General features: G+C 55.1%; 1 protein-coding gene across 1 annotated transcript; it reads right to left on the bottom strand.

The window, feature by feature from the left end:
- Window positions 1–566: 566 nt before the first annotated feature.
- On the bottom strand, window positions 567–25,606 carry PPP1R1B (protein phosphatase 1 regulatory inhibitor subunit 1B). The gene is made up of 9 exons (XM_084615943.1): window positions 25,225–25,606; window positions 21,493–21,553; window positions 20,660–20,682; window positions 18,021–18,096; window positions 10,597–10,773; window positions 7,322–7,405; window positions 4,661–4,732; window positions 3,649–3,798; window positions 567–2,366 (listed from the first exon to the last, which is right to left on the bottom strand). The coding sequence occupies exons 1-9, from the start codon at window positions 25,303–25,305 to the stop codon at window positions 2,263–2,265; spliced, it is 828 nt and encodes a 275-aa protein (XP_084472069.1). The 5' UTR covers window positions 25,306–25,606; the 3' UTR covers window positions 567–2,262.
- Between the last annotated feature and the right edge of the window lie 1,727 nt (window positions 25,607–27,333).

The following is a 27,333-nucleotide window of genomic DNA, read 5'->3' as shown; positions in this document are numbered from 1 at the left end:
GCTTGGGTGGGAAGTTGTTACTGACTGATCCTAGCAGGTGTGGTTCCGTATCACAAAAACCCACCACCACTTCACCTCCTTGTTGAAAGCCTCAGCAGAGAAGCCAAAGACTGACTGGATCCTGACTGCCCATCTGACTCTGAGAGGGGAGCCTGGCAGGTCAGTATGATGAAGCTTGCACAGGTGCTGCCCATCCTGTACCTAGCCCTATTTCCCCTGCCTTTCCCATCCTTGTACAGAGAGCCTAACAGCCATTGTTCTGAGTCTCAGACAAGAACCTGCTCTTTCACCATCTGGCGCTGCAGTGACTCCAGCCCACGCTCCCTCTATCACCATCTCTGTGGCTCTCCAAGGCCCTAGCACCCTATGGAGCACAAGGGATTGCGAGTTGCGGCCAAGTCTTCTGCTTACCAGCAGGGAGGCATTAACCTCTACATCAGCCCCACACACTTACTGTACCCTGCTGGGAGGCCTTGGGCCCTTGGTGACAGAAGGAGGACTAGCCAGGCCTATTGTATCAGAGCGTCTCCTCCTTTACCCTCTCCCATTAAAACACACTGCAAAGATTTATTTACAAAGCTTTATTACCGCAGTGAGGTGCACGGAAGGGGCAAGGGGCGTTGCTCAATACAGGATCAAAGGGTACAGAGAGAGAGAGAGAGAGGAGAGAGAGTGACCTAAACTAGACTAAGAAGCTGCCTCTTGCTCGCAGTCCCCATTAGGGATGATATAACCATGGAAAACAGCATTTTGGATTTGGCAAACAGGAACTTGCATGTTCCATGTTAATGTTCCCACCGAAGGGGCTGGTTCAAATCCAGCTCAAGCCACTAGCCATTGTAAGCTGTGTGGTGGCTCCTGTGAAACAAGTTAGTGGGTTCTTGGCTCAGGTCCCAGGAGATAAGTGGCCACATGACAAAAATCACCCTCACTGGTACAGACTGGCCTCTTTTGTTAGGCAGCATCAGCCTGGAAGCCAAGGATTGAGTGGGAGGCCTTCATCCTCACTAGAGATAGGGGCTCTAGGGGAATTAGGTACGTCCAAAACTTTGAGGATCCGAGCCAGGGTCCTTGCTACAGATTGAGCTTGAGGCATGTTGGTGCGGGAAGTTTGACCCTGTCTGCCCTAGGATATAAACTAGAGGACTTCAGTCTCCAGGGCTGGTGAACCAACACTATGGTTTGGCTCCACCTCTGTTCAACCCTCTGGTGCCATTTCACATTTTAATTTTAAAGTAATCCCACCTGACCTATCTCCCCTGTGTTTGGTGCCCCTGCGCCCAGACTCCGCTCCGCTGAAAGTCATGGAGATGCGCTAGTGGGTGGAATCATCTTCAAGCTTTCTCCTCTGCTCAGCACTCCCCTAGTACCACTGGGCTTCCCCCTGCCACATGGAGCTGAAGTTTGCTCCTGTGTTCCTCTCTTGCTCTGTGGTCTTTCAGAGAAGCTAAGAGCTGGTTTGCTTTAATGAAATATACAAACCAGTGGAGATAAAGACCAGATAGTCTCCCTGCTGGAAGGAAGGAATTCTTGCCCAGCTTTGCACGTGTATGCACCCACAAACCCTTCCACACAAGCCAGGATTTCACACCCTAGGGCAGCTCTTGCTAGAACAACTCCAAGGCTTGTGAGTCTCAGGTCTGTTCCTGGTGGGCAGGGTCTCCACCTCCCCTGCACCACCATCACTGACACTAATTGCCCCCCCACACACACTTTTAGCATGCCCAAGCAAAAAGGGCAAGGACTGAATGGACCAAAAAGACTGAACGGTCCAAAGGAAGGGCCTTTCTTTAGGGTTGAAGACACGGGGGAAGCTGGCTTTGCTGCCACCTGTACTGCACTGGGACGTGCGATTGTCTCCTAAGCGAAGGGGTGGAAGCCCCATTGTTTGGCACAGTTAGACGGATAGGACAGAGTACTAGTAAATGGAGAATAGGGGAAATCTTGCAGTAGCCTCCGGGCCTGGGATGGATTAGATGCCCCACGGCAAGAGGACTTGCCCATCTCTATCATCTAGTTGGACATGCAGAGACTTTCAAACATCTGTCCAGCTGCCACCTTTTGCCAGCACTACATTCACTTAACAGAAACAAGCCAACCATTGGCAGGTGATGGGAAAATCAGAAAGATGAGAAAGGAAAGGGGGAGGGGGGAATAAAGTAAATGAGGCTGTTAAGGAAAGAGAATCCATAACGTGGAGCGGGAAGATGAGTGCGTTCCACCTGTGGGACGGCGTCCTCCATCTTCCTTCCGCCACCCAGGCTAACTTGTGCCTCCCAGTGGGGAGGTGGTGGAGCAGTTCTCTACGTTCACAGAGCGTGGAGGTCTCTCTGCAAAGCCAACATGTCTCCGCTCCTTGATGTGTTCTTGGGAGGGGAAAAGGAAAAAATAAAATGCAGAAGCTGTAGATTGTGAGCTCCCCAGGGCAGGGATCAGCGGTTATTTGTTTGCACGGATCCTGCATTGACAGGAGTGCTTCGTTTATGGCTCTGAGGTGCAGGTCCTTAGAGCCTGGGACTGCTGGGGCCCCGGGTCTGTGACACTCCCTTGTCACCACCAAGGGAGATGGACAAAGCAGCACCTCACCAGTCCTAGAAGGTCAGGCCCCGCAGGAAGTCCTATCGGAAAGGCCAAGGTGTACAGCCGCCTGATTGGCTCGCACCCACTGCTTCAGCCAGGAAGCGACCCGAGGGGGTGTCTGAGTAACCGTGCATGCTCCCCATTGTGGCTGCATCAGATTCAGCTCTTGCCTATCTCCCGCAATCTGCCTCCTGCCCATTCCCACTTCACTCCTGCCCTTGCCTCGTCTCTGGCTACAGCCCTGACTGCTGGCTAGCAGACCTGGCCCTGACCCTGGCTCGTTGGCTGCCTACTGACTCTAACTTGACCCCGCAACCACTGATCTAAGTCCTTCCCATTGGGCCAGACAGCCTGTGCCCCGCTTCCTAACACTGGGGTGACTGTCCTACTGGGGTGACAATAATCCTGAATGCAGCTCTCCAAACTGCCCCAGGCTGAGATCCCTTTCTCTAATGGGAGGACCTTGCTTCCCCCAACACTCACTGTCATTTGCAAAACAGTTACCATTTGCAATCCAAATGCATGATTAGAGGGGGAAAATCCATTCCATGGATCCCATCAAGTGAACCTCTGGGGCAGGGATCCCAGCTTGTAGCTGTTAAAAAGCCACATGGCTCTTTTTGTGAGTGTCTGGGTGTTAACCAGAGTGTTGTGGCCAAACTCTAGCTCAGGGGAAACCTTTCCGCTGAGCCAAGCTTCTCCATGCGGTTTCAACAGGATGCAGGTTCCCCCTTCGCTTTGTGTTCCCAACTGTTAGTTGCCATGTGCTGTTAAAACAGTAGCCACGTTCCACCCCAGAGGTGGCTGCATTTCAGCACTGGGGATGTGGCTCTTGTATTTTCCTTTACTTACCCCACGTTTGTGGGTTAGATGAGGCTTCTTTAATGAATGTCTGTGAAGCTCTCTGAGAGCCGCCCAAGGAGCGGGTCTCCCTGAAGCGTCAATGTGCTCTGCATTAACTGGCTCTATTTATGGACTCTGCATCCAGCCCTGATTAATTCTGTGGTTGCTCCTGCTACACAATATACACCCCACCCCTGTTCTTGCTCCTCAGGCTCATGACGTTACCGCTCGGGGAAGGACTGTCCTGCCCTGGATCCGGATCCTGGGCCTTGGGCCCGTCTCCTTCAATAGCTTCAGGTTTCTCCCATTCAGCAAGTGAGTTGAGCTCATCCCCGAGTTCCGCTATCCCGCCAGCGAAGGACACTTTCTGGCCACCTTCCAGGAGTAAACACCAGCATGTTAATCAAATTCTAGGAGTGTCCATCCCCCAGCACGGAGGGTTCCAGACTTCATGCAACAATCAGACAAGTGCTTTAAAATGTCACCATGAATCAGTGAAATCCTGATTATTGATCCAGATCCAAGCCCTTCTTCCCCCAAAATTAACACTGGGATCCTCTGGAAAGACCCTTCCCCTTGTTTCCTCTACCAAAGGCTCCAAAGTTCCTCTCAGTCAGCCCACCAATCTACACACTCAGTCAGGGAAGGCTAATGAAAGACCTTGGGAAGCCGGATTAATTTGCAGCCACAAAAAGCCGCTGATTTGGGGTATCTCGATTTCTGAGACACCTGGGGGCCAGCTTACTGAGGAAGAAGAGGTCAGATGGACAAATCGACCGGAGCTGCGGGTGATCAATGCCCTCTGAAAATCAGGCCCCTCCTGCCTTAGGCCTTGTCTACGCTACAAATGCCATCCTGGCAACGCCCCCGGTGTAGACGCAGCTTGTGCCAGCAGATGGCGTTTCTCTGTGGGCATAGCAAGACCACCTCCCTGAACAACATTAGCTATTCTGACAAGACTTAGTAGTAGGCACCTGGCCTTCGGGTTGGGGGCTGGAAAATGGTGCTAATTTTAGCCTTGATGCTGCAAAACCCAAACAAGAAAAATGCAAAGGGAGACCAAAACCAGGGCTGATAAAGTCTCGGCCCCAGGTTAGTGCCAGGCCAGGTAGGTGCCTCCTCTGAAAACATAATGGAGATGCTGACTGACCCTTAACCTTGGAGGCATTGCTGGGTCTCCCACCCACTGCAACAAATCCCCACTGATCCTCCGTTGTCTATCGCACCGGCAGATTACCTTTCCTTTTGTGTGATTTGATGACAGCTGGAGAGATACGGGGTTCAAATGCCTTGGTCTCATTTCCCGGGGCTTTTCGGGAGGCAGCAACAAAGGAGAAAAAGGAACAAGACGCGTTGCACAGAATTCTCCATTGGAAATATTAACAAAGGGGATAAACAAGGCGGCAAGGGGGCCACATGCCTGTCGCAACTCCATGTGCTCTGAGCGATGGCCCTGCAGGGGTACGGAAGGGCTCCCCTCTCATAGCTAAGCTGAACGGTGGGACATGCTTACCGTGTCCAGGCACAAATCAGGACGGCTCAACCACTTAAGCAGCTAGATCCTGAGCAGCACAGTATTAGGGGCGATCAAATGCCCAGTGAGAGCCCTGACTCAGGGGGCAGGGGTTGGGGGAGAGCACAGATAGATATCTGAGTGATTCTCCGATTTACACGGGTATCAATCTGAAGTGACTCCTTTATAGTCAACGGAGCTGCACTGGATTAGCCCCTGCATTAGCACCTGGAGAATCAGGTCCCCTAGGCTGGGAGGAACCCAGTGCTAGGACAATCATGTCTGAGAGCTATGGGACACTGGTGCCATCTGAGTGATCCCCCACCCAGGGGAAGTGGGTTGTGGCTCTCTGCCGATGGTGTCACACAGCGTGAGACCACCCCCTAGGTTGGTTATGCCCTCAGTGTTCAGGTTTCCCTAAAACTGGAGGTGTTGCAGCACCTTGAATGGAGAGAGATCAGACTTCTGTTGTTTCCCTATCAATGAAAACACCACCCTCACCCTTTATAGGGTTAACACGCTTCCCTGGAGCGTGAAGAACCCAAATCCAAGGGGAACTAGCTAGTTTGTGAGAGCCAGAAAGCTGAGAGGGGCTAACCTCCAAAACAATGGGTACACTCGCCCCTCCACACACAGAGCTTTGGGGGCTGAAGGGGAAGGGAAAATGGGACCCAGAAGGGAACCGCCTTCAGTTTGAGAATCACAAAGCAAACTCCTGCTGAAGGAGGTTTTGCAAACCCAGGGTGTCGTCACTGCAGAGTTAACTCTGATGTTATCCCCAAGCCCTCTCCTATCCACACAAAATCCTGTCGCCCAAGTGGGTCTATCTTCACTGCTGTTAACCCAGGCTCTTATCCAAGTTTTAGCTCAAACCTCTCCCCACCAACCCCCTCTGACCTGGGTTTGGAGACGCTCTAAGCCCAGGCTAGCTGACCAGGATGGGGCTGAGTTAGCTCCGGGCTCTAGTTTAACCCAGGGGTTAACTCCGGCCACACCACTTGAGTGCTGATTGTCCTCCAGTGTTTTCCCACAATTCCCCCCAGGTGCCCAGAAGGACAGACAAATTCTTTCCACGGCTGGCTGGCAAAGAATCCTAGAGCAGCCCAGCTTACTGCACACAAAGAACCAAGGGATCTTCCTCCCCGAGAAGTCCTAGCAACACACACAGGAGTGCAGCACCACCAGTGAGGACCCATTAACGGGGGCTTGGCTGCTGCTCACACCAGGGCTAGATTAGCAACTCTGCAGTGCAGCCAGACCCCAACAGCACAGCTGGGTTTTGTCTCTTGCTGCTGCCAAGCGAAACCAAAGTAGCAGAAAGTGAAACTGATCAGCTTAGTTTCCTTGTGTGTGTGTGTAACTGTGACTCCTGGAATCCGGGCGGGCTGCTCCCTGCCCCTGTGACAGGGCTGTTAGCCCTCACCAGCCTGAGCCAGCACACGCCAGAAAAGGCAACAAAAGTCAAAATGGCACCAGCCACAAAAACTAAAATGAAGGTTGGGGGTTTCGTTTTTGATGCTTTCCATTTTAATCCTCAAAGGGGTTTGTCATGACCCAGAGAAGGAAACATCAGGCCAGATGCTGATCTCAGTTAAACCAGCATAAATCTGGAGTAATTCCATTGACTTCAGTGGAGTTACTCCAGATTTACATGGATGGAAATGAGATCAGAATCTGATTTTGTTACCATACGCAGGGGCCAGAGGCTGTTGTGAATTACCCCAGTGTAAATCCAGAGCAACTCCATCAGTGTCTCTCTGGTTTTACCCCAGAGGAACTGACAGCAGATTCTGGTCCCCAATTTTTTCTTGGCAACCTCCCTTTCAAATAGAACAGCGCTAACCAAACCAATGACCTGTTGTGGCAGGGGAGAGCAAGGACTCTGGGGCAGCGAATGCAAAGGGGTTTCCTTTATTACGGCGGCTGGATGCAGACAGACACCGCGATTCTCTCTCACTCCAAGACCTGCTCCACAGCCTGCGTTCCGCAGTGTCAACCTTTCTACGCTCCACCTGCCCCCCCCCACCAGCCTTGCCGCCCCCCTCCAGAACCTCTGGATGTTGTGTTTGCAAGAAGCCTGGACACCAGCGCAGGCGTGAAACCCCAGGCCCGTCTCCCCGAGGTGAGAGACGCCGCCCGCCGCGATGACATGTGCCTCCTTCCCGAAAACATTTCTCTCTGCTGCAATCACCAGCTTCCCAGCGCCTCTGGAGCTTAGCAGCAGGGCGGGGAGTGTGCGTGCAAACTCGGGAAGGGGTGAGAGCCTGTGAAAAGCAGCATCAGCTGTTTCCCCAGTTTTGGCTGGAACCGTTTTCTTTCTTTCCATGGTACTTCTTTTACAATCCCTCTTCCCTGTCCTTTCACAAGAGGGAGCCATTCCCTTACCGGAGTGCTGTTTTGGCAGAACTGGCTTGGGACGGGCTGCTGGTACCTCAGGTGTCAGAGGCAGCTCCTTCATCGCCTGGGCTCCTGGAACGAATACAGTAGCAAGATAAGCCATCTGGGGAGCAACCAGCGAAGGTCAGGGCGGCTGGCGCGCCGTCTGCAGAGCACAAATCCTGTCCCTCCCCAGCCCTGCCGGCCCCGGCCATTTCAGCCCAGTTCAGCCCCTGTCTGCTACCCCAACGCCCGATAGCTCTTGCTGCCCTCTGATGGCCCTTTGGTGGGGTGAGGTTGGCAGCTCTTGGTCCTGTTGCAAATAAGACAGGTGTCCCCGCCGGGGAAAAATCTCCTCCTGCCGCAGCTGGCTCTGCTAATCCCCCTTTGTCTTCAGCCACAGCAGAGCAGCCAAGGACTGAACGGGGCCTGGAGATCGGCTGCCTCTCTCAGCCCTAGACCGATGCCACCAGGTCAGGATACAGCCCCATTGGGCCAGATTCCTCATTCCCTCATGCTGCCACGGCGGTCTAGTAGCTAGGCCTGGGGGGTTGGGACTCAGGAGAACTGTGCTCTGGTCCGAGTTCTGGCAGGGCCATCAGGGCAACTCTGTGTCTCAGTTTCCCCTCCCATCCTTTACCTCCTCTATTTAGACAGTAAGTAATGGGGGGGCAGAGGCTGCTTCTCGCTATAGGTACATATAATTCCCTGCATCATGGGCCCCTGATCACTCTGAGGCCTCTAGGTACCTCTGTAATAGATGGAAATCACAGAACGCAGGGAGGACCCTCTGCAGCTGCTACCCTCCCTTCCTTCAGATGCCTCCGCAACCATGCGGCCTATCAGAAACCAGCCAATTGGCGACGGCTGGAGGGGCAAATTGGGACAGCTGGTGCTCTGGCTGTTGCTAATTGCAAAGGTATCGATGTCTATAAGATTGTATCTGTCTGATTATATCCTTCTCTCCCCCTTCCCCCCCGACTTCATACCTGACTTGTCTACTTAGACTGTAAGTTTGCTGGGAGTTAGGACAGGTGCCAAGTCTTCCCAAGTGTTTGTGCAGGGCCTCGCCGCCTGGGGCCCCGATCCTGACCAGGGCTTTTAACTGCTACTGGGACACAAATCTGAAATGGACACTCAGATGCTCGGGGAGGGGCACATGACAGATTCCTACACAGATTTCACTACCCTTGTGTTGCCAGCACTCTGTGCGTATGGGGAACCCAGGACTGGAAGGGAAGGGTGCTGCAGGGCAGGACTGAGGGGGCATTGGCAGAGCTGTGGCGGGGGGAGCCCAAGGCTGGGATAGAGGGGGATGTGTGTCAGAACTGAGCAGCATCAATGGATCTGTGGCGTGGGGTGGGAGCCCAGGACTATAAAAGAAACAAAGAACTTGACTCTAACCCGAACCAGCCTTTCCCAGCTCTCGCTGCCCAGAGCGGAAGGGAGCTGAGATGCCAAAGTGCCAAGATAAACGTCCCCACCGTGACCCGGGTCCATTCTGGATGAGGAAGCTCAATGATTCCCACCCCCCACCGAATTTAACTGGGAGGGGGGGAGAATCTCGCCATCCCCGGACGGTGCAGGGAAAGCAGGTGGGTGGGTTGGGGTGTGTGTGTGTGTCTGATTGAATGCCAAGGCACCAGGCTCACCGCTCCTTCGTGCCAAGCAACAGCGATGGTTTCCTAGGTGACTGACGGCTCATTGTACCAGGGAGGGAGCGAATGCGTGGAGGCAGTGGGGAATATTTACAGGTTTCTCCCTAGCAGCAAAGGCGCTAAATGAAGGGATATTTTAGTATGCGCAGCGGGTCCCCAGCGAGTGGGATCTGAGGAAGGCGGGGGGGACAGGGGAGAATAGCGAGGCCTTTAAATAGAATCCTGCTACGCTGGCAGGCCTCCCACCTGCTTCCAAACTCCTTGACCTCCAGACTCGGATCCAGGGAAAACTGCCCTGGACTAAAGCAAATCCCCTTCCCCCAGGTCGCTTCCTTCCAGGGCTCAGAGAGGTTAGAACCCCCAGCCCACCCCCTGCTTCCCACAAATGGCCAAGAAAGCCCCATCTGCCCTCTGCGCTCCTGAGTTCCACCCCAGGGCCTTTGACCAGCTTATTCTGAGCTTCTTCCCCCAGTTCTGATTGGGTAGCATCACTGAGCCACTTTGCACTGGTGTCACTGACTGCACCGGGGGGCACGGCGCAGGGTTCCCACCCATCTTGCCACCGCAGCTGGAGTCTGTGTGGTGCTCGTCCCCGGGATATCTCAGAACCTAGGGAACCCAAACAGCTGAGCCCTGCACAGGGATCCAGTGCACCAGGGCACTGTGCTTGGAAACCTCCTTCTCTCAAACAGGAATCTCAGCACAGCAAGGCCAGCAAGATGCCCTGGGAAATGCCCAGCCATCCTTTGAGCTGGAGAATAGATGCAAACTCTCCTGGAGGGGCCAGCAAACAATGGCAGCCAGGAGTGGGACGAGTCATCCCGGAGCTCCCGCTGAGTCTAAACCTGCAGGTAATTACCCCCGATGATTCATCCCGCTCTCTGGTTCAGGGACGGCTCCTCAGCCTTCACGAGGCACCTCAGGGATGGACTCAGCACAGGGAGGAAAGCAGCGATTCCCATCACTGTGATACCGAATGGGATGACCCTTCTAGCTAGAGAGCTGTGATTTGTGCTGGCATCTATCACTGTCCCCACATGGAGAAACTGAGGCACCGACCGGCTCCCCAGGGTCAGCCGGAAAGCATCTCTCCTGAGTCCAAGCCTAGCAGTGACAGGAGTGCAGCAGCAGCCGCCAGCCATTGGCTATGTCTGTTGGCTGCATTATTTGCAAAGGACCATTCACCCGGGGCTGTTTGAAACACAGCACCAACCTTACGGGATCCAGGACTAGACGCCCGTCTCCCTGGCTCCCAGGCCTGTCCTCGTAGGACATGATCACGCTGCTTCGCACGCTCTGGGCTCCCCTCCTTCGGGAAGATCTAACAACCTGAGCGTCCCTCTCTGGCTTTCCATTACCCCTCTTCCCGGAGAATGGCACCGCTGTGTTACACTGCTGTGTGGCAAGGTGCAGTACCGACTGCTGCCACTGGGGGCATCAAGCTTCTCCCGGCCTGGGAGGCTGCAGGACACCTAGCTGCCCCTAAGGGGAGCCTGGTGGGGCCGACTCGAGGGACGCCTGGCTGCCTGCACACGCCCCTGCAGCCCTACTGCACTTGCTCTGGGCACCAGCTGCTCCTGCCCCCCGCCTCCCCCAAAGTGGCTGGTTATGCCGCATTTCTCTTACCAGGAACGACGCTGCTCTCTAGTTCACACGGGCCGGGGATCTCGGAGTCGATGTCGTCTGGGTCACATGACTTGTCGTCCTCGGCCTCCCCTTCGGAGCTGTCCTCCTGCTCGGCAGCATCCTCGTCCTCCAGGCCGCTGCTGGCCTCCAGGTGCGACTGCACTATGCGCTGCATGGCTGGAATGCACAAGGAGGGAAGAAGAGCCAAGTCGTGCCAGTGGGAGCCGGGTCCAGCCAGTGCAGGTTCCAGGCGACCCAGCCCCTGTTGTCTCCAGCATCAGAGAGCAGAGGGATCCGAGAGACGGGAGCCACACCCCACTAGCGATCTCTCTGTGTGTATTGTACTGTAGGATCTCAAAGCTCTTCACAAACACCAGATCACATTCACAGCCTCCCTCACAGCAGATCAGTGCTATCCCTGCTGCACAGATGGGGGAAACTGAGGCACAGAGCGAGGCAGTCACTTACCTGAGCTCAAACCCAGTCAGTGGCTAGAGCTGGAACAGAACCTAGGAGTCCTGGCTCCCAGTCCTGTCTTCTAACTACTTCACCTTTCTCTCGGTACTCCATACAGACCTAATTCTTCTTTCACTCACATCAGTTTTATGCCCAAGTTTACACACTGATTTCAGAGGAGTTAATCCTGATTTCACTTGCTGAGAGAATGTTACCAAGTCCGGTATCTATAAAGGACATTACCAGTGTATCCTGGTACAGTAACATCACCTGTGAACCTAAAGTTTGTTCCCCGACCAGCTTTGCCCCCTCCATCACCCGTGCACGCTGGCTGGCTTGTTATAGGGTTGCTTGTAAGGGCTGCGCCATGTGACCACTGCTTGGCTGTTGTGGGTGGCTACGAAGCGCAGGACCACGTGCACTGGCTTGTCATTGCAGGGCAGTTCCCCGAGTCGTAGGCTTAACAGGTGCTGACAGCACCTTCAGAGACGAATCAGTGCCTGACCTCCCTGCGCTCTGGGTATGTTTGCGGAGCTGCTTTCTGGACGCCCCGGTTTCTCCTCCGACTAGCGGACCCAGGGGAGTCGGCAGACTCCTCCTGGGAGCAGAGAGGCCTGGTTGCATGGTAGAGACCCACCAGCCCTGCACAAATCAGCCCTCTGCTAAAACAATCTGCACGTCTGCCTGTCAACCTGGCCATGGCAAAGCTCGGGGTACGCAGGCTCAGAGCAGAACACAGGGCAGCCCTACAACAACAAATGTCAGTGCCTGGGTACACTCAGCGCCCCCCCCCCCCCATGTGCATTTGCTCCGGACGGACGCGTCTAGCATGCTAACGGACCGACCAGTGGAGTGGAGACACGCAGCTTCAGAATAACAATGCAGCCTGCAACGCTGCAGCCCCAGCTTCCTGCGACCTTCCCCCAGCCTGCCTGGGGATCGTATGAAAGCTCAGAGGTCGGATGGCTACAGTGCGTTTACTGCGTTTAAAAAACCCGCAGCAGCACCCAGTCTCAGCCTGGGTCAGCTGATCTGGGCTTGCAGGGCTCGGGCTCCAAGCCTGTCCAACTGCAGTGGAGACCTTTGGTTTCCGTCTGGAGCCTGGGCGATGAGACCCCCGGTGGAGACATACCCCAAGTGCCCCCCTTGAAGAGCTCCACAGTATCTCATGAAGCATCAAAGGAGCCAGAGTGGGAAACCTGGCCAGGAAGTGAAGTGGGGAAGCCCCAAGGAACTTAATAGGGCCCCCGCTCCCACCAGGATGATTGTCCTGTCAGCAGATCACGCTGCCTCTCACACCCTGGTTTGCAAGAGGAATTAGCGTCCGGGCCAGTGACACAGACAAGGCACATGGGGCAAAGCCCTCCCTCCTTCAAATGAATCCGGCGCTGCCTCAGCGCTTTGATCACTGGACACGCTGACCGGGTCCGGGTCTTCCTCCGCCTCCTCCCCTTCACCACCGCGGGATGAAGTGGGGACCATCCTACCCGCCTGCCCTTGGTGCGATAACGGAGGCGGCGCAGAAGGGTTCCAAGCCGCGTGGCAGCCTTCAGGAAATCTGGCTTCTCGTGGGATCTAGTGCCGCTGTCCACGAGCTTCCCAGCCCGGGGAGTTTGCGGCTGGGTGACCCTAGGCTAGAGAGCGCCGTACTGCGCTGGGTAATGTTCACACGGCAGCTGGGAACCAGCCTCCTGGCCCGGGCAGACAGCCTCGCTCTAGCTCAGCGGCCTCAGCTGCGCGGCTCTTCCGGCTCAGGCAGGTGCCTGGGCTTCTGAGCCCACCCCCTCGGCGTGAGAACCCGAGCCGGAACGGCCACGCTGCTAGCAGGGGTCTGCTTACGTGCCCTGGGCGATTCGCTCCCAGCTGCAGCGAAGACAAACCCTCTGCGGCCTGCTCCTCATCACACCCTCCCAAGAAACCCTGCTGCTTTAGCAGCGACCTTGAGACGGTCCGAACAGCATGGCATTTCCACCCCCTCCGAGCCAGCACCTGCTCTCTCGGGCCGGAGATCGCCACTGACTTGACAATCTGGCTACGGGGTCACAGTGTGGGGCCGAGTCCTTACTGAGATGCTTCAGTGCAAGCTGAGCTAAGCTGAAAATCTGGTCCCGGTTGGGGCAGCTGAGAACCCAGCAGGTGGGGAAAGCTGACCCAATTTTTTGGGGAAGCTGGGGTGGGGGCAGAACTTGCCACACAACCCAGGGCTCAGCTCAGATATGAGGCCTTTTGTTTAAAAAAAAAAAAAAGGCAGTTTAAATGTATATTTCAGGGATGAAAAATAAATGGATTAGGGCTAGATGCAGCAGAGTGGGCGTGCTGGGTCACTGGCAGGAAGTGGAGGTGGCTATAAACACCACCACGGAATAAGCCACTGTCAACAGTGAACCATTGTCTCTGTCTCTCGGATTGGTTTTGTTTCCCCGAACAAGGCTGGTCACATTCCTTGCTGAGGACTACATCCCTGCCAAGGCTGAAGAACAAGGAAACATTTGCTTTGTGTGAGCTAAGAGCTGGGTACAAAGGACTGGAAAGAGTTGGTTACGGGCACTCAGAAACAGCAGTCTGAAATGCAAGTGCTGTGGCAGCTTTGAGCCGAGGGGAAATATGGATTTGGGGATAAAGTGGGGGACAGGGAGGCAGGACTCCTGGGGTCTCTTCCTGGCTGTTGATTACAGCAGGAGGCAAGGGAGTCAGGTTTCTTGGTTTGTAACTGCAGGAGGAAGTGGGGTACATTGGTTAAAGCAGGGCCCTCCTGGCAGTCAGGACTGCTGAGTTCTGTTCCTGGCAGGGAGAGGGAATACAGTCTAGTGGTTGGATCACAGGGTTGGGGGCCCCAACTGGCTTCTATTTCTGAGAGGGAATATGGTTCAGTGGTTAGAGCAGGGGCCTGGGTTCTATCCTTGGCTGGTCAGTGTAGGCGTCTCAACCCCCTGACTCTACTGCTCAATTTAGGGCTGATTTATTTGGAAACTTGATCCTAGGAACTGAGGCAGGGGAACCAGGAGGCCAAATCCCAGCTGGACCTGGGCAGGGTGCGACCTGAAGCCATTGTCCCTTTAACACATGGGTTAGCTTGTTCCAACAGTAAAGCAGGACTGATCGCAGGGGGAATAGGGGGCTGGGCCCAGCTGCCCTCCCGCCCCAGATTAGAGGAGTGGGAGGCTGTGCCAGAGAGCCCCACAGGCCACACTTCGGCCTCCACTGGCTCCGAGGCAGCGAACTCGGCAGGCCAGCCCAGCGGCCTGAGCTGCCGCCAATGCACTGAAGGGGAGTGGGGGAGGTTGGGAGAGGAGCCAGAGAACTTAGTGATAAGCTCAGTGGGAGAGATAAGAGTGATGGCAAAGGGAGGTGGGGGGAGAGCACCCTCCTCCAGCCTTGATGGCAGCACAAAGGAGCCTGCCGGGAGCTCCCCCTCCGGCTGGCCTTGGAACCAGCCAGTGCCGGCATGGGAGCAGAGAGGCAGGAGCAAAGCCAGCGCAGGAGGATCGGTGGCCGGAGGGCCAGCGATCAGCATGGCAGCTGCTCGGGGCTCCCCGACGCTGGCTGGGATGCCCCAAGGCCAGTCGGGGACAGACCATCACAGCACCTGCTGTACTAAGGGCTGGGCCGTATTGACCCTCTCTTCATTCCACTGACCCCTGGGCCCTGATTCACCCCAGCGCTGGCATGGAGTGTGGCCTGGGGACCGAAGGGAGAGAGTGATGTGCCTCTCTAGTCCTGGGGCCTGCTCTGGCCCTGGACAGAGTTAGAGGGGCTTTGAGCCCCCATGTACAATGGGCATTGGAGCCGCCCAGGGGAGCAGGGCATGGGAACACCCTGGCCATCCCTCCTCCTGCCCCTGGCCACCCCGTCCTGCTCCCAGAACTGGCTGTGGAAAGGGGATGATTCATGGGGCACGGGGCTTACAGATCAAAGGGGCCATAGGAAGCTGAAGAATTGGCCCTTGGGTGGGTCATTTTAAAGGCACAAGGGTGTAAATCTTCTAGGGGGGAGGTGTACAAGTCCCTGGGCTCAGCACAGGGGTAACTGGGTGAAATTTACAAGGGGTCAGACTACACGAGCCAATTGTCCCTTCTCGCCTTCAACTCTGATGAATCCTATGACTCTTTGAGTCCATCTGCACAGCAGTAAAAGACCCATGGCACGGCCATGGCTGGCCCAGGTCAGCTGACACAGGCTTGGGCTGCAGGGCTATAAAACTGCCATGCGGGGAGGGTCCCAGAGTCTGGGCTTCGGCCCAAGCCTGCAAGTCCACATTGCTATTTTCAGCCCTGCAGCCTGACCTCTGTGAGTCAGCTGACCGGGACTCAGACTGCAGTGTAGACGTGCCCCATGGCACATACAGCATGGGGCATTTAAGTCCCAGAGAAATCTTGGGTGTGAGAGACTTGGTCCCGGCCTCAGTGGATTTCACCATGTGGAGCTGAAACAAAGCAAGATCCAGGGCTAGATCCTCCGCTGGTGTAAATGGGCACCCCTGCGCCGGAGCCGTACTGGTTCACACCAGCTGAGGGTCCAAGCCCAAGGCACTTTGGGGTTTTTCTAAGTTGTGTGGCCTTTGCTGGCCCAGGATCATCCAGGCTGGGCCTTTCTCTACCCAGTGCTCCCTCTGGGATGCCCGTTTTGGGAGCGATATTGACCCAGGGCCTGATTTCCCCCTCGCTTCCCCCTAATCACAGCCCCCTCTATAGCCCCATGGGCCTCGGCTCCAGCTGAGGGAGCAGGTAACGCAGCCCCCCCAGCACCATCTGGGTCCTTCCCTCTCTCGCTGCCATGCGGGAGGCAACGTGCCTTCAGAGGCAGCGAGGGAACAAAGCAGGGGGCTGGGAGGGAACACGGGGGAGGAAGAGCAGAGCCTGAGTCCTGGCAGATTTCACAGAACCCGAGATGTGATAGAGACAGGTGAGAACAATAGGTGCATGCAGATGAAGTGGGAGCAAGCGGCTGATGGGAAATTGCTATGTACAGTACAGAGCGTGTGCTCACATATGTGCGAGTTCGATGCAGTGCATGTGTGTGTGTGAGAGCGAGACAGCGGGTGTGCGCGTATGTATGTGCAGGAGTGAAACAGTGTGATTGTGTAAGTGTGAGAGAGGGAGCGGGAGAAGTAGCAGAGCAAGAAGCATGTTGCCTAAATCCACTCCTCATCCCCACTATTCACCATTCATATCCCCGCTCCGGGCCTCAGTTTCCCCATCTGTAACATGGGAGTGGCTGCATTTGCCCACCCTGCGGGGGGGGGGGGGGGCCTGAACTCCAGGAGGTCTGCCCTGTGCACTGAGATCACAGGGACGGCAGTCAGAAGGGGCGAGCTAGGCAGAGTGATGACCCTCTCTCTGCAGCTCACCCCCTGCTGTGGCAGCCCCTTCGCCACTCACCCTGCCATGAGGTCCCTGCGTGGCAGTGAACTCTTAAATACCTGGCAGCGTCTGCAGCGCAGACAGATTGTCGAACGCACACACGGCGTCAAATTAGGGCTTTAAATAGATCATGTCAGTGAACACGCTGGGCCTGATTCATGTCGCTTTGACACTGGTATAACTCCACCCGCTCCAGGCAGGTCGCTCCTGATTTACACTGGGAGGGGGAGAGAGTGGAGAACCGGGCCCTTTGATTTTGCCATTGAGGCTCGTTAAGATCAAAAGGTGCTAATGAGAGATTTGAGTTTGGTGTGGGGTTGGTTCATTACACCCTTCCACCTGGCAACATCTGACAGCTCAGATAAAGACACTTGCTGAAAAAAGCAGGGCCATGCCCGTTAACTCCACTAAATCAGACAGAAGAAGTAATTTGCTCTGTGTTCGTACAGAGCCTAGCGCGACGGGGCTCAATCTGGTTGGCCTCTACAAGCTCCTGTAATATAATAATGGGAAAGAACCTGGGAGGGAGCAAGAGACCTTCACCTCGGCAGAGAGGGTCCTTCCCAAACCTCACGTACCATCAAAGTCCCATTTAAAGATCTCAAAATAAGGCTTAAGTGGGACATCAGCAATGCACAAAATATATGCTGGCCCATTCCTCAAAAAAGGCAATAAAGGTCATTCTTTCGCTGATGAGGACAGCTTGGCCATAGGCAAACCTATGAGAAAACCACAGCTCTTTAACCCGCAAGATCAGACCATATAATTGTCAGAATCGTAGAGGGAACACATTCTGGGTTTAAATCTCTGTCTTTTTTTTAACACAACGCCTCCATAAAGAGGGAGCCAGGACTAGTGGAGCGAACAAGAGTCTGGCCGCCAGGATCTTCCTATTCTAAGCCCAGCTGAGCCACAGACTTGCTGTGTGGCCCTCGTGCAAGTCACTGCGCCTCTCTGTGCCTCAGTTTCCCTACCTGTAGAACAGGGATGGAATTATTTTGCTCCCTCTTCAGGCTGCTGCTGGGCTTATTTGATCTCTGTAGAGCTTTTAGCATTTTTAAAGTGCTGCACAATTACCACCCCTCAGCTCTGAGGCATTTAAAATAAAACTGACTGGCTATTTTTAATGGGATATAGAGGAGGGGAAAAAAACCCCAAACAGTGTGCCGGCTCCCCCTGCTAGCCCGGCTCTGCAGCAGCAGTTGAAGCCCCAAAGTTATTATCCAAAGGATTTTGTGGCCTTTAAGGATTTTAATTTTTCCCTTGTAGCTTTTGGAAACCTAACCTCACTGCAGGGAAATGTGAAACTGGCTAGAAGCAGGAAGTGAAACTGACCAAGATGCGCTGTGCCAAGCTGATGGAAGACCAATAAGGTGTCCATCAACAAGGAGGTGCGTGAATGAGGATGAAACACGCAGCTGTGTAGAGGACAATAAGGCGGCCACGCATCCCTAGGGGATGAAGCAGGACTTGAGTGATACAGTGACATTGTGGGTGAAGTGAGACATACGTGATGCATGGACTTTGCACTCTCCCTCGGCGCGGGGTGAATTTCACTGCTGCTCCCAAGCTTTCTTTTTGCAAGGGATGACATGAAAGTACACGTACCTTTAAGAGAGGGAGGCGTGTAGACACACGGGTTGGTCCTCTTTGTTTTAAGCAGGTGGCCCTCTCCCAGCGTTCTCTGGAAGGGAGGAGAATGGATTGTCAACAGCACCAGAGCAGAGCAATCAAGAGAGTCTCCAGTTAACATGGGTCTATGAATCAAGGGCCAACCTCAGGGCTGGGACAGCAAGTCGAGCAGCCCCCCAGGTGACCCAGCCAAAGAGGCCCCAGCTCTGCCGCCTTCCCCCACTCATCATGGGGAGAACCCACATGCGCTGCCTGGTGCCCCTCTCTTGGCAGGGACAAAGGCTGCCTGGGAGACCTTGGATGATGGTTGTTAAGCACAGAGGCCCCAGGTGGGGTGGCGTGGTGGGGAGCAGGGGCAAAGTTCAGGGAATCCAAAGCAAACCTTGGGCACTGAGCAGAGCAAACAAACTTTTGAACAATGTGGAGTGAGGATTTCCACACCACTTTGCGAATGGCTCACTCATCCCTTGGCCCTGGGCCTCACGTTAAAAACAAAGCCCTGGGCCCAGATTCGAGGCTGGTGAAAAACACTGGCTCCACCAGCCTAGACACTGAGGTCCAGGTCTTTAAAGACTGCAGAGGTGTTAGTTGCCCACTTCATGCTGAATGGCTTCTTGCAACATGTATTAACTCCTTGTGCTTAACAGCCTGTTCCAGCTTGTATCTAGCTGTGACACTCTGTGAGTACCTTCCCCGGGCCTGAAGGAGAGCTCAGGGTGGCTTGAAAGCTCCTCTCTCACCAACAGAAGCTGGTCCAACAAAAGATATTCCCTCCCCCACCTCGTCTCTCATATCCTGGGACTGATACAGCGACAACACTGCCCAGGTATTTAACTATCCCTTAAAGCACTGGGAGTTTGGCACCTAAATGTCTCTGAGGAGCTGAGTGCCTCTCTGCAGAGAACAGGGACAGTGCGGTCAGAGGAAGCACAAGCTCCACCACCCACTACACTGCCAATGTGCGTCAGTCCGGAGCAGAGCTCTGCTCGCTCCCGGAAGCAACTGGCTCCTTACTCCACCTGCGTGGGAGAGAAGTGGGGCTTTCTGGAGAGAGAGGATCTAGAGGGTGGGCTGAGAATTCCTGGAGGAGGAGCCCTAGGAGCGGCCAGCCCTGAGGAAAAGGGGTTTGAACTGAACTTTGCTTCACTGTCAATTCCCCAAACTCCAAGGAGTGGGGACGGTGGTCAGGGGGTTGGGGGGAGGCCGGGGGAGTTTGGATTCTAACTCATGTGACAGGTTTCAGAGTAGTAGCCGTGTTAGTCTGTATTCGCAAAAAGGAAAGGAGGACTTGTGGCACCTTAGAGACTAACAAATTTATTTGAACATAAGCTGTCGTGAGCTACAGCTCACTAAAGCTTATGCTCAAATAAATTTGTTAGTCTCTAAGGTGCCACAAGTACTCCTTAACTCATGTGAGTGGACTGTGTCTGAGAGCAGGTTGTGGGATGCCCTCCTCAGACAGGCCACTTTGTGCCCCTTGCTAGGTGGAGCTGGGCTGAGGCCAAGAGCATTCATGTCACATAAGTTGTCAAACAGCCATCGGATGGTTACAAATTTCATTCACTGTCACCGAGCTGGGGCAGGATTTGAACTGGCCACACGGAGGTGAAAGGTTCCATATGGCACTGTCCATGGCCACCAGCAAGGGGCTGGTTTTGTTAGTACACTGCAAGGTGGTGAAAGTCCACGGCAATTACGAGATAAGTCGCAAATCCGCTACAGTAACGAACTGCGAGTTCTCTGCATCGTGAGGGGCGGGAGGGGGCTTGAAGAGCGGCCAAACCCTTAACCAGTTCCTAAGCTTCAGATTCCTGGCTCCTGTTCACTTCATCCTCCATTACAGCTTAGCACTTTGCGTGCGTTAAGGAATTTAATTTCACTCGAGATCAAGGAGAAGTCATGGAAAATGTGGGCAGAGATAATCCCTCGCTGTGAGCTCCTGGAGCGTGGGGATTGAGCCGGGCTTTGCGGCAGCTCAAGTTGTTTGGGAACTTCCAAGGTAACTTTGCACCACGCAGTCTATCACTGTCATGCTGGCCTCACAAGAGCGAGGAAAAGGCCCAAGGCCGTGCGCCGGGGGCGCCCTGATGTTTTCTCCCTTCATCAATGCTGAGTAACTGCGGTGACTTGCAGCGCTCCTGAAAGGTCGCCACCGACAGCAGCAGCTACGCGCGACCAGCGCAAGCTTCCCCTGCCAATGCCCCTCCACCCTGACCCATGGTCCCCCCCGGTTCCAGTCCACAGCTCTGCCAATGCCCCACAGGTCTGACTGTGCCCTCTACGTCTCCCATGCCCCGACCCGCACGCCCAAGCTTGCCAGCTGCTTTGGGGAAGAGGGCAGTGCCAGGGTAGCAGGTTTTTCCACCAGAGGGTGAACTGGGAGGAGTCTCTCTGGAGACAGGCCATGCCCCCAAGGCCGTGTTTGTGCCTATTCTCAGCCAGTTGCACCACTCAGAAGGAAGGGGTCTTTGCAGCATCCGTGTTGCCACCACCTCCACCCTCCCAACTGACTGGGGCTGCCGACACCGGTCAGAGCCTGGGCTGATCGTTTTACTGCGTCTCCATTCAGCCAGCCCATCCTCCCTGCTCCCTCCGGGCAGGGCCCCATCACTGACCTGGTATGGGGAATAATCCTCTTCTGCAGGAGGGAGAGGGCGGGAGAGAGGAGGGAAGAAGAAAAAGACAATCAGGGCACAAGCCAGGGCAGCAGGACGACAGCAGGGGGCACCCGCTCCTGATCAGAGAGGGGCCCAGGTCCCTGGGTGCTTGGGGCCAGAGCTGCTAAGAATGGAAGGCAAATGCCACTTTGGTTCGGGGCCCAAAGGCCAGGCCAGAGCTGCCCCCCACCCTTTGCCCTGCTTCCTCTGGGCAGGGAACTCCCCTGCCCGGTGGGAATTGCCCCATGCCAGCCTCAGGCAAGGCTGCAGCGAGATCGCCAGGCAGGGAGGTGCCAAAATGGGAAGAGTCATCTGCCAGCACCACCATGGAGCTTCCCAAAGGCTGCGGCACCAGGCCATAGCAGCCCAGAGCCAGACCCACTCTGCTGGGCACCGAGAGCTACCTCGGGCATCCCTCGAGGCCTCTTAATCTGGGATTTGCCCTCCAGGCTGGGAGGGAAGGGGGATCCCCTGGGACCAGGAGGGGGCATTGGGGTGGGGCATCCTCAGGCTTTAATCCCAAACCCTCTTCTCACCAGGAAGGGGTCACCTGCCCCGCTGCCCCTCAGCTAGTTGGCGATGGCCACGAGATCTGCCCTCAGACCCAGCCACCACCAGCTGTGACCTGGCAATGGGTCTGTTTTCCCCCGCCCCGCAGCCCTCTCCTCCCCTCCAGAAAGGCCGATGAGGGCCCTGATGGTGGCTGAGCCCCTGCCTTTGTGGAAACCTCCCTCTGCCGTGTCCCCCTCAGTTGGGATGGAGGCCACGACCCCCTTCCAGAGCGGACTCACCTGGGGACGAGTGCTCCGACATCTGGAAGAGCATGGCGGGCGTGGGCCTCCGGCGGCGGATCTAACCCGGGGAGAACGGTTTGAGCATCTCTCTCTTGCCCCATGGGGGGTGGGGGTGAAGAGAGGCGATGGAGCCTTGCTCCCTTCCCCCACAACCTCGCTTCGTTCTGGCCCACAGGGAAGAGGTTTCCCCTTCCTCCACTACCCCCCTCGCCCCTCAGACCCATTGCTATGGCCCCCAGGACATGGCACCGGGGGCCACGCAAGGCATGGCAGTGGGATGCTCAGCCAGGAAGCTCCCTCTGACATCCTTGGTGCTGACACCCATGAACACGGTAATGGTTAGGTCGCTGGGGCCCGGATATCGCAGCCGACCATGCTGACCAATGCTGTCTCGTTGTTTCCTGGCGCTCCCCTGTCTGAACCAATCTCTTGTGTTATGCTTCACTTGCCAGCTCCTTGGGGACAGAGACGATCTGTTTATTGTGTGTTTGCACAGCACCCAACGCAACAGGGTCCTGGACCAGGACTAGGCTTCCTGGGTGCTACGGTACTACAAATAATAAAATCCTGCGCCCCTCAAGTAACCCATCACCATCACGTGCCCTCTCCAGCCCTCCACTGGCCCTCTAACCCATCACCCTAAGCCAGACAACTTCTAGTCCACCACCTAGCTGTACCAAAAAGCTGCAGCCAAACCCTTACAATGTATGAATCATCACCGCCCTCTATTGGGCAGCATTGGACTTGCACATATATACCCTCTACAGGTTATAAGCCATGCAACAGCTACAGCCACTGGGGATTCCCCAAGGGTGAGGAGCAGGTTTCCAGCCCTGCCACACTGCCCTGGACATTGCATGTCCTCTGGGAGCCCTTTGAAGATCACAGGGCAGCCAGCTCTCACGATTTTCTCTCTCGACATTGGACAGCCCCGGCCCTTGGACTCACGAACATCTCCGATTTCATTTTTTAAAAATAAGGACGTTTGCAGCCCCTGTGGCTGCTGGGGAAAGCAGGGGAACGTGACGCAGGGGAAGTCTCAGAAACCGGCAGGCAAATAAAAAGAACCCCCAGTTTGTTTAGTTAAAAAAACAAACCATGATTTTTTAGCCTATCTTGTGATCTTTTGGGGGACTTTGACTTGTGGTTTTGGGATGCCTGGAGCGGGCCAGGCTGGCTGACAATCCTACCACCCTTGTTGGGGGGGGGGGGGGAAGTGCGAGAGAGAGAGAGAGAGAGAGAGTCTGACAGTGATCTAGTGTGTTCCTTTGCACAAGTGTGCATTGATTTTACATGAGTGTCTGGTGTGTAAGTTTGGGTGTTAGTATCTGTGTGTAAGTGACCTTGTGCGTGCGTGTGCATTGGCTTTGTGGGGGAGTGGCTGAGGGGTGTGCGCCTTGGTATGTATCAGGGTGTAAGCGATCGTGTGTGAGAGGGGTGCTGTGTGTGTGTGGTGTATCGGTGTGTATGTGAGTGTGAGACAGGAGATGTAAGGGGCTCGGACCTGGGGATGTACCAAGGTCTCCGCATCCCCAGTTTACTAAGCAGGGACGCGTCTAAGCATAGGGACACCCTTGAGAGGAGTTGGTAGGAGAGGATCGGACGGGCAGCCCAGCGGGATGAAGGGAGAGAGACCGGCTCTCGCAGGGGCCAGGCTGGTGGCGCCGAGCACCTGGAGGAAGTGAGATCAAAGCTGCGTGCATCTTACAGGGGCCATTCTGGGGGGCACAGGTGGGGCAGCATCAGGGCAAGCTGCTGGCAGCACCATGGTAGACCCATCCCTGGCCTGGCTGGCGCCCCCACTTGAAGGGAGGGGAAATCAGTCTCTCTAGCCCTTTGGCCTCCCTGTTGAGGCTGCTAACAAGGGGGCCAACTGGTGCTAAGGGTGCGATTTGTCACATGGACACAGGTCTGCCAGATGGAGGCCCCTAAACTCAGGTCACATGGGGCATCCGAAGTCCATGAGATGATAACGTGACAGGCCACTGGGAATGTAATTTCTCCTAGAACTCTGGGCGTAGTCTGGGGGGGGCATTGCCCCCTGCACCAAACTGCAAGCCTTGGGCAGGTGCAGAATTTCCCCCATTCACGTGCTGCCCCATTGGCCTGACTGGAGCTCCCCCCCACCAAATATAGGAGTCAAACTACTCCCATGCCTAGAATGGAAACCAGGTTTCATTTTTGACCGATAACGCTGAGGTCACACTCCTCTTGAGTAACACGCCGGCTGGCGCAGGTACAGTTATGTGGCTGGAGGGAGGAGTATATTGGCTAGACGTGCAATTCACGAGGCTGACCAGTGCTAGGGGAACCGGGTTCACTTGTGAAATTGCACCTGGCATCATAGGTGCTGGAACGAGGGGTGTGGGGAGTGGGGCGGGGGGCCGCCGCACCCCCTGGCTTGAAGCGGATTCCATTATATCCAGGCTTTACCGTTTGGTTCAGTGGTTCTCAGCACCCCCCACTCTACAAGTTGTTCCAGCACCCTACCTGGCATGCACTGCCTGTAATCTCTCCTGACCTGGCTTGGCACTCTAAAGCCACCTAGCTCCGTCAGTCAGTAAGCAGGCCCCCCAAGACAGGGGGGAAACTTTGAGCTGACACCCTCCCCACCCTTCTGATCTTGGTGGGGGGGACCCGGATCCAAGTCGCATCTGGATTCAGCAAATCCAGTCCTCAGTGCTGCCTGTCTGGAGGCACCGGGGCTTGACAAACACAACTTGTGCTCACCTGTGCAGCTGGGGCAGGTTTTTGCAGCCGGATTTAACCCCACGCGGTGACGGACAAGCCCCCAAATGGCTGTTCTCACTCCAGGGGCATGGTTAGGCAAACAGCTCAGGTTCTGCCCTCCTGGCTGCTAAGGGACTAAGGTGCCTTTTATGAAATTCCATCCATTTAATGCCCAGATGCCTTAGACCGCTGACCGGCTCGAGGACAGTCCTGGCTCGGCGCATTCTCCATAAATGGAGTTAGAGCTGAGCCGGGAAGGAATTGATGGGGGCATGGTGCTTTCAAGGCGATGTGCTCAGCCCTTGGCTAACCAGAGATCAGGTTCGGGGTCATTCTGTAGATAGGGTCTGATGCTCAACTGGTGTAAATCAGCCCCATTGATGTCAGTATAGCCGCACTGATTCACACCAGCATTGGATCCCGCCCGCTGCTCGTTGGCGTGTGAGCGTGAAGGATGCGTGTGTATGTGAGTGTGCGCTGAGCTTGGGTGTGCGGGGTGCGTACCTGAGTGGGCTTTGATTTTTTTATTATTTTTAGACGGAGTATGCCGTTCAGTATGCCGGTGTCCTGGATGATTGGGTGTGTGAGGGATGCAGCGTGCACACACCCTGGCATTTTAGTGAATGCACGGCTGTGTGTACGAACCTGGGGTGCACACAAGTGGCCTAGGGCGTGAGTTTGTTTGCACTGGTTTTGTGGGTGGGTGTGCAGGAGGGCTGGGAGTGTGCAAATGGCTAGGCGAGTGTGTGCAGGTGCGAGTGTACCCGAGTGGCTGGCTGACCACCTGAGTGAATTGTGTATCCTCACGTGTGTCTGGGTGTGTGTGTGACTGGACCTGTGAGTGAATGTCTCTGAGCCTGTTTGGTCGGGGGTGCGGGCGCGTACGTGACCCGAGCAAACAGGCGCCAGCCCTAGGACCCAGCATTGCTCCGCTGTGTAAACTCCCCCTGCCCCGGCGGCCCCCAATCCCAAACGAACCCGCCGACACGCTACCCTTACCATGTCCACTGCCCTGGGGTCCAGCTGGCTGGGGGGCGCCGGGACGGAGAACTGGATCTTCTTGCGGTCCTTGGGGTCCATCGCACCGTCGCTCTCTCCCACTTCCCAGGAGAGTCTCCAAGTCCACGTCTCTCTCTCTGCCCCCTGAACTGAACGCAGGGAGAACCGTGCAGCGTGGTCCCCCCCCTCTTCCAGCCCAGGCAGATACTGGCTTAGGCCAGCAGGGTCTCTCCCTCTGCTCCCCAGCAAGTGAGCCTGCGCCCCGTCCCCCAGCCGAGTTAGACAGCTCCTGAGCCCTGCTCCATCCCCGCTGCACAGTGAGTGGTGGAGACAGGAGGGGAGAGGCAGAGAGAGAGAGAAGAGGAGGAGAGAGGGAGGGAGGGGAGAGCTGAGCGACTACTGGCTCTCAGGAGTCTGCCTGAATTATTAATCTTCCTGGGCAGGGGGGGCAGAGGGCTAGCTTAATGAGCCCTTGTGGGGAGCCAACTGGCAGGGGGGCGGTTCAAACAAAGCCACCCACATCCAGTCTTAACCCTTTCACCACCCAGCTGCGGAGATGCCCCCCAGAAACAAATGGATTCTGATGGGCAGCATTGCCCAGTGGGGCAACCAGGCTCTGGATGTTGTCCAGGAGATAAAGCAGCAGGCTGGGAGTCAGAAGACCTGGGTTTTATTCTGGTTCTGCCCCTGAGTTTAGGCAAGGCATTTAGCTGCCCCATGCCTCAGTTTCCCCAGCTGGACAGCAGGGGCAGTGATTAGCGCTGGTTGGGACTTGTTCAGTGAATTGTTTTGGCATCCAAAAAATGCCAGTTAGTGAGACAGGGTCAGGTGCAACGAATTTCCCAGCTTGAAAATAATGCCGAGGAAAAACAAACCAACCAAACGGTCAGTGTTTCAGAACGCTGACATTTTCCAAAGGAAAAATTCCATTTTTTCCGGCACAGAACAACTTTTCAGTCCCAACTCTAAGCTGCTGTTACTGAAAAGAAGTTTAAAGAAGAAAGGCTGAAATCTAAATCAAGCACTTCAACGTGATCAGAGTGAAAGTTTTCGATTGACCTGAAACAAGAGGAAAAACATCAAATCGTTTTTTCAGTTTGTGAATTCTTTTGAGGTTTCAACGTTTCAGCCCCATTTGAGATGGGAAAAGAATGTCAACCTCTCAAACTCATTCGCCACTGCCCCCCGAGCCCGCCACATGCTGCTATTGTAATTTGCTATGGGGAGCTACACTGGATGCGCATGGGTACCTAAGGCTGCTTTGGTCGTGCGTATGTATGGCGTATGCTCTTTGCATGTGTGCGCATTGGTTTTGTGTGTGCACACACCCATGTGCATCAGCTGAATGTGTGGGCATGGTGCGTTATGTTGTGTGCAGGTGTGGGTGAGCGCACGCAATGTGTACACATGAAAGCAGGCATTTTTTCTTCTGGCTGCAGGTGTGTTTGTGTCGGTTTTGTGTTTGTGGAGTAACACACACCTCATTCCAACAATCTCCTCCAGCAAGAGCCTGCTCATTTGGAAGCTGCTGCATTTCAAAGGGCAAGGTTAGTAGGTGTAATGGATACAACACTGGGCAGGGGCAGAGGAGACCTGGCTCGGTCACTGACGCTTTGTGTGACCTTAGCAAAGTCACTTATATCTCCCCAAGCCTCAATGCCCTATCTGCAAAATAGGGATAACATCTGTCTCACAAGGATATTGGGAGGGAAAAAAATCCATAAATGAGTATGCAGATCAGCTAAACATCTAATAGGACTGGTTTTCAGAACAAAAGGTCAAAAGACTGGAACTTACTTTGGAACGAAATGTTCCAAAAACCCTTGAGTCACAAACGTCGACATGTTTCTGTTTCCCCATGATGCACGGAGGCCACTCAGAGGCAAGACCACGGTGCATCCTGGGAGATGCAGTCTAGCTAGGGAGCATGACCTACAGGGAAAATGGACGCATGAGGGACCTGCGACTACAACTCCCGTGAGACACTGCAGTGGGCAGATGCAAAGATTAATGGAGACCCCATCCCCAGACTAACCATTTTGTGTTGATTTTCCCGCAGAAAATTCTCCCGAAATTGATCTTGCCCCTCAGAAAAAAAAAAAAAAACCT

Source organism: Lepidochelys olivacea (assembly GCF_965140295.1).
Source record: "Lepidochelys olivacea isolate rLepOli2 genome assembly, chromosome: 27".
In the NCBI taxonomy this organism is placed as follows: domain Eukaryota; kingdom Metazoa; phylum Chordata; order Testudines; family Cheloniidae; genus Lepidochelys; species Lepidochelys olivacea.
This window is presented reverse-complemented; position numbering and strand designations above follow the sequence as displayed.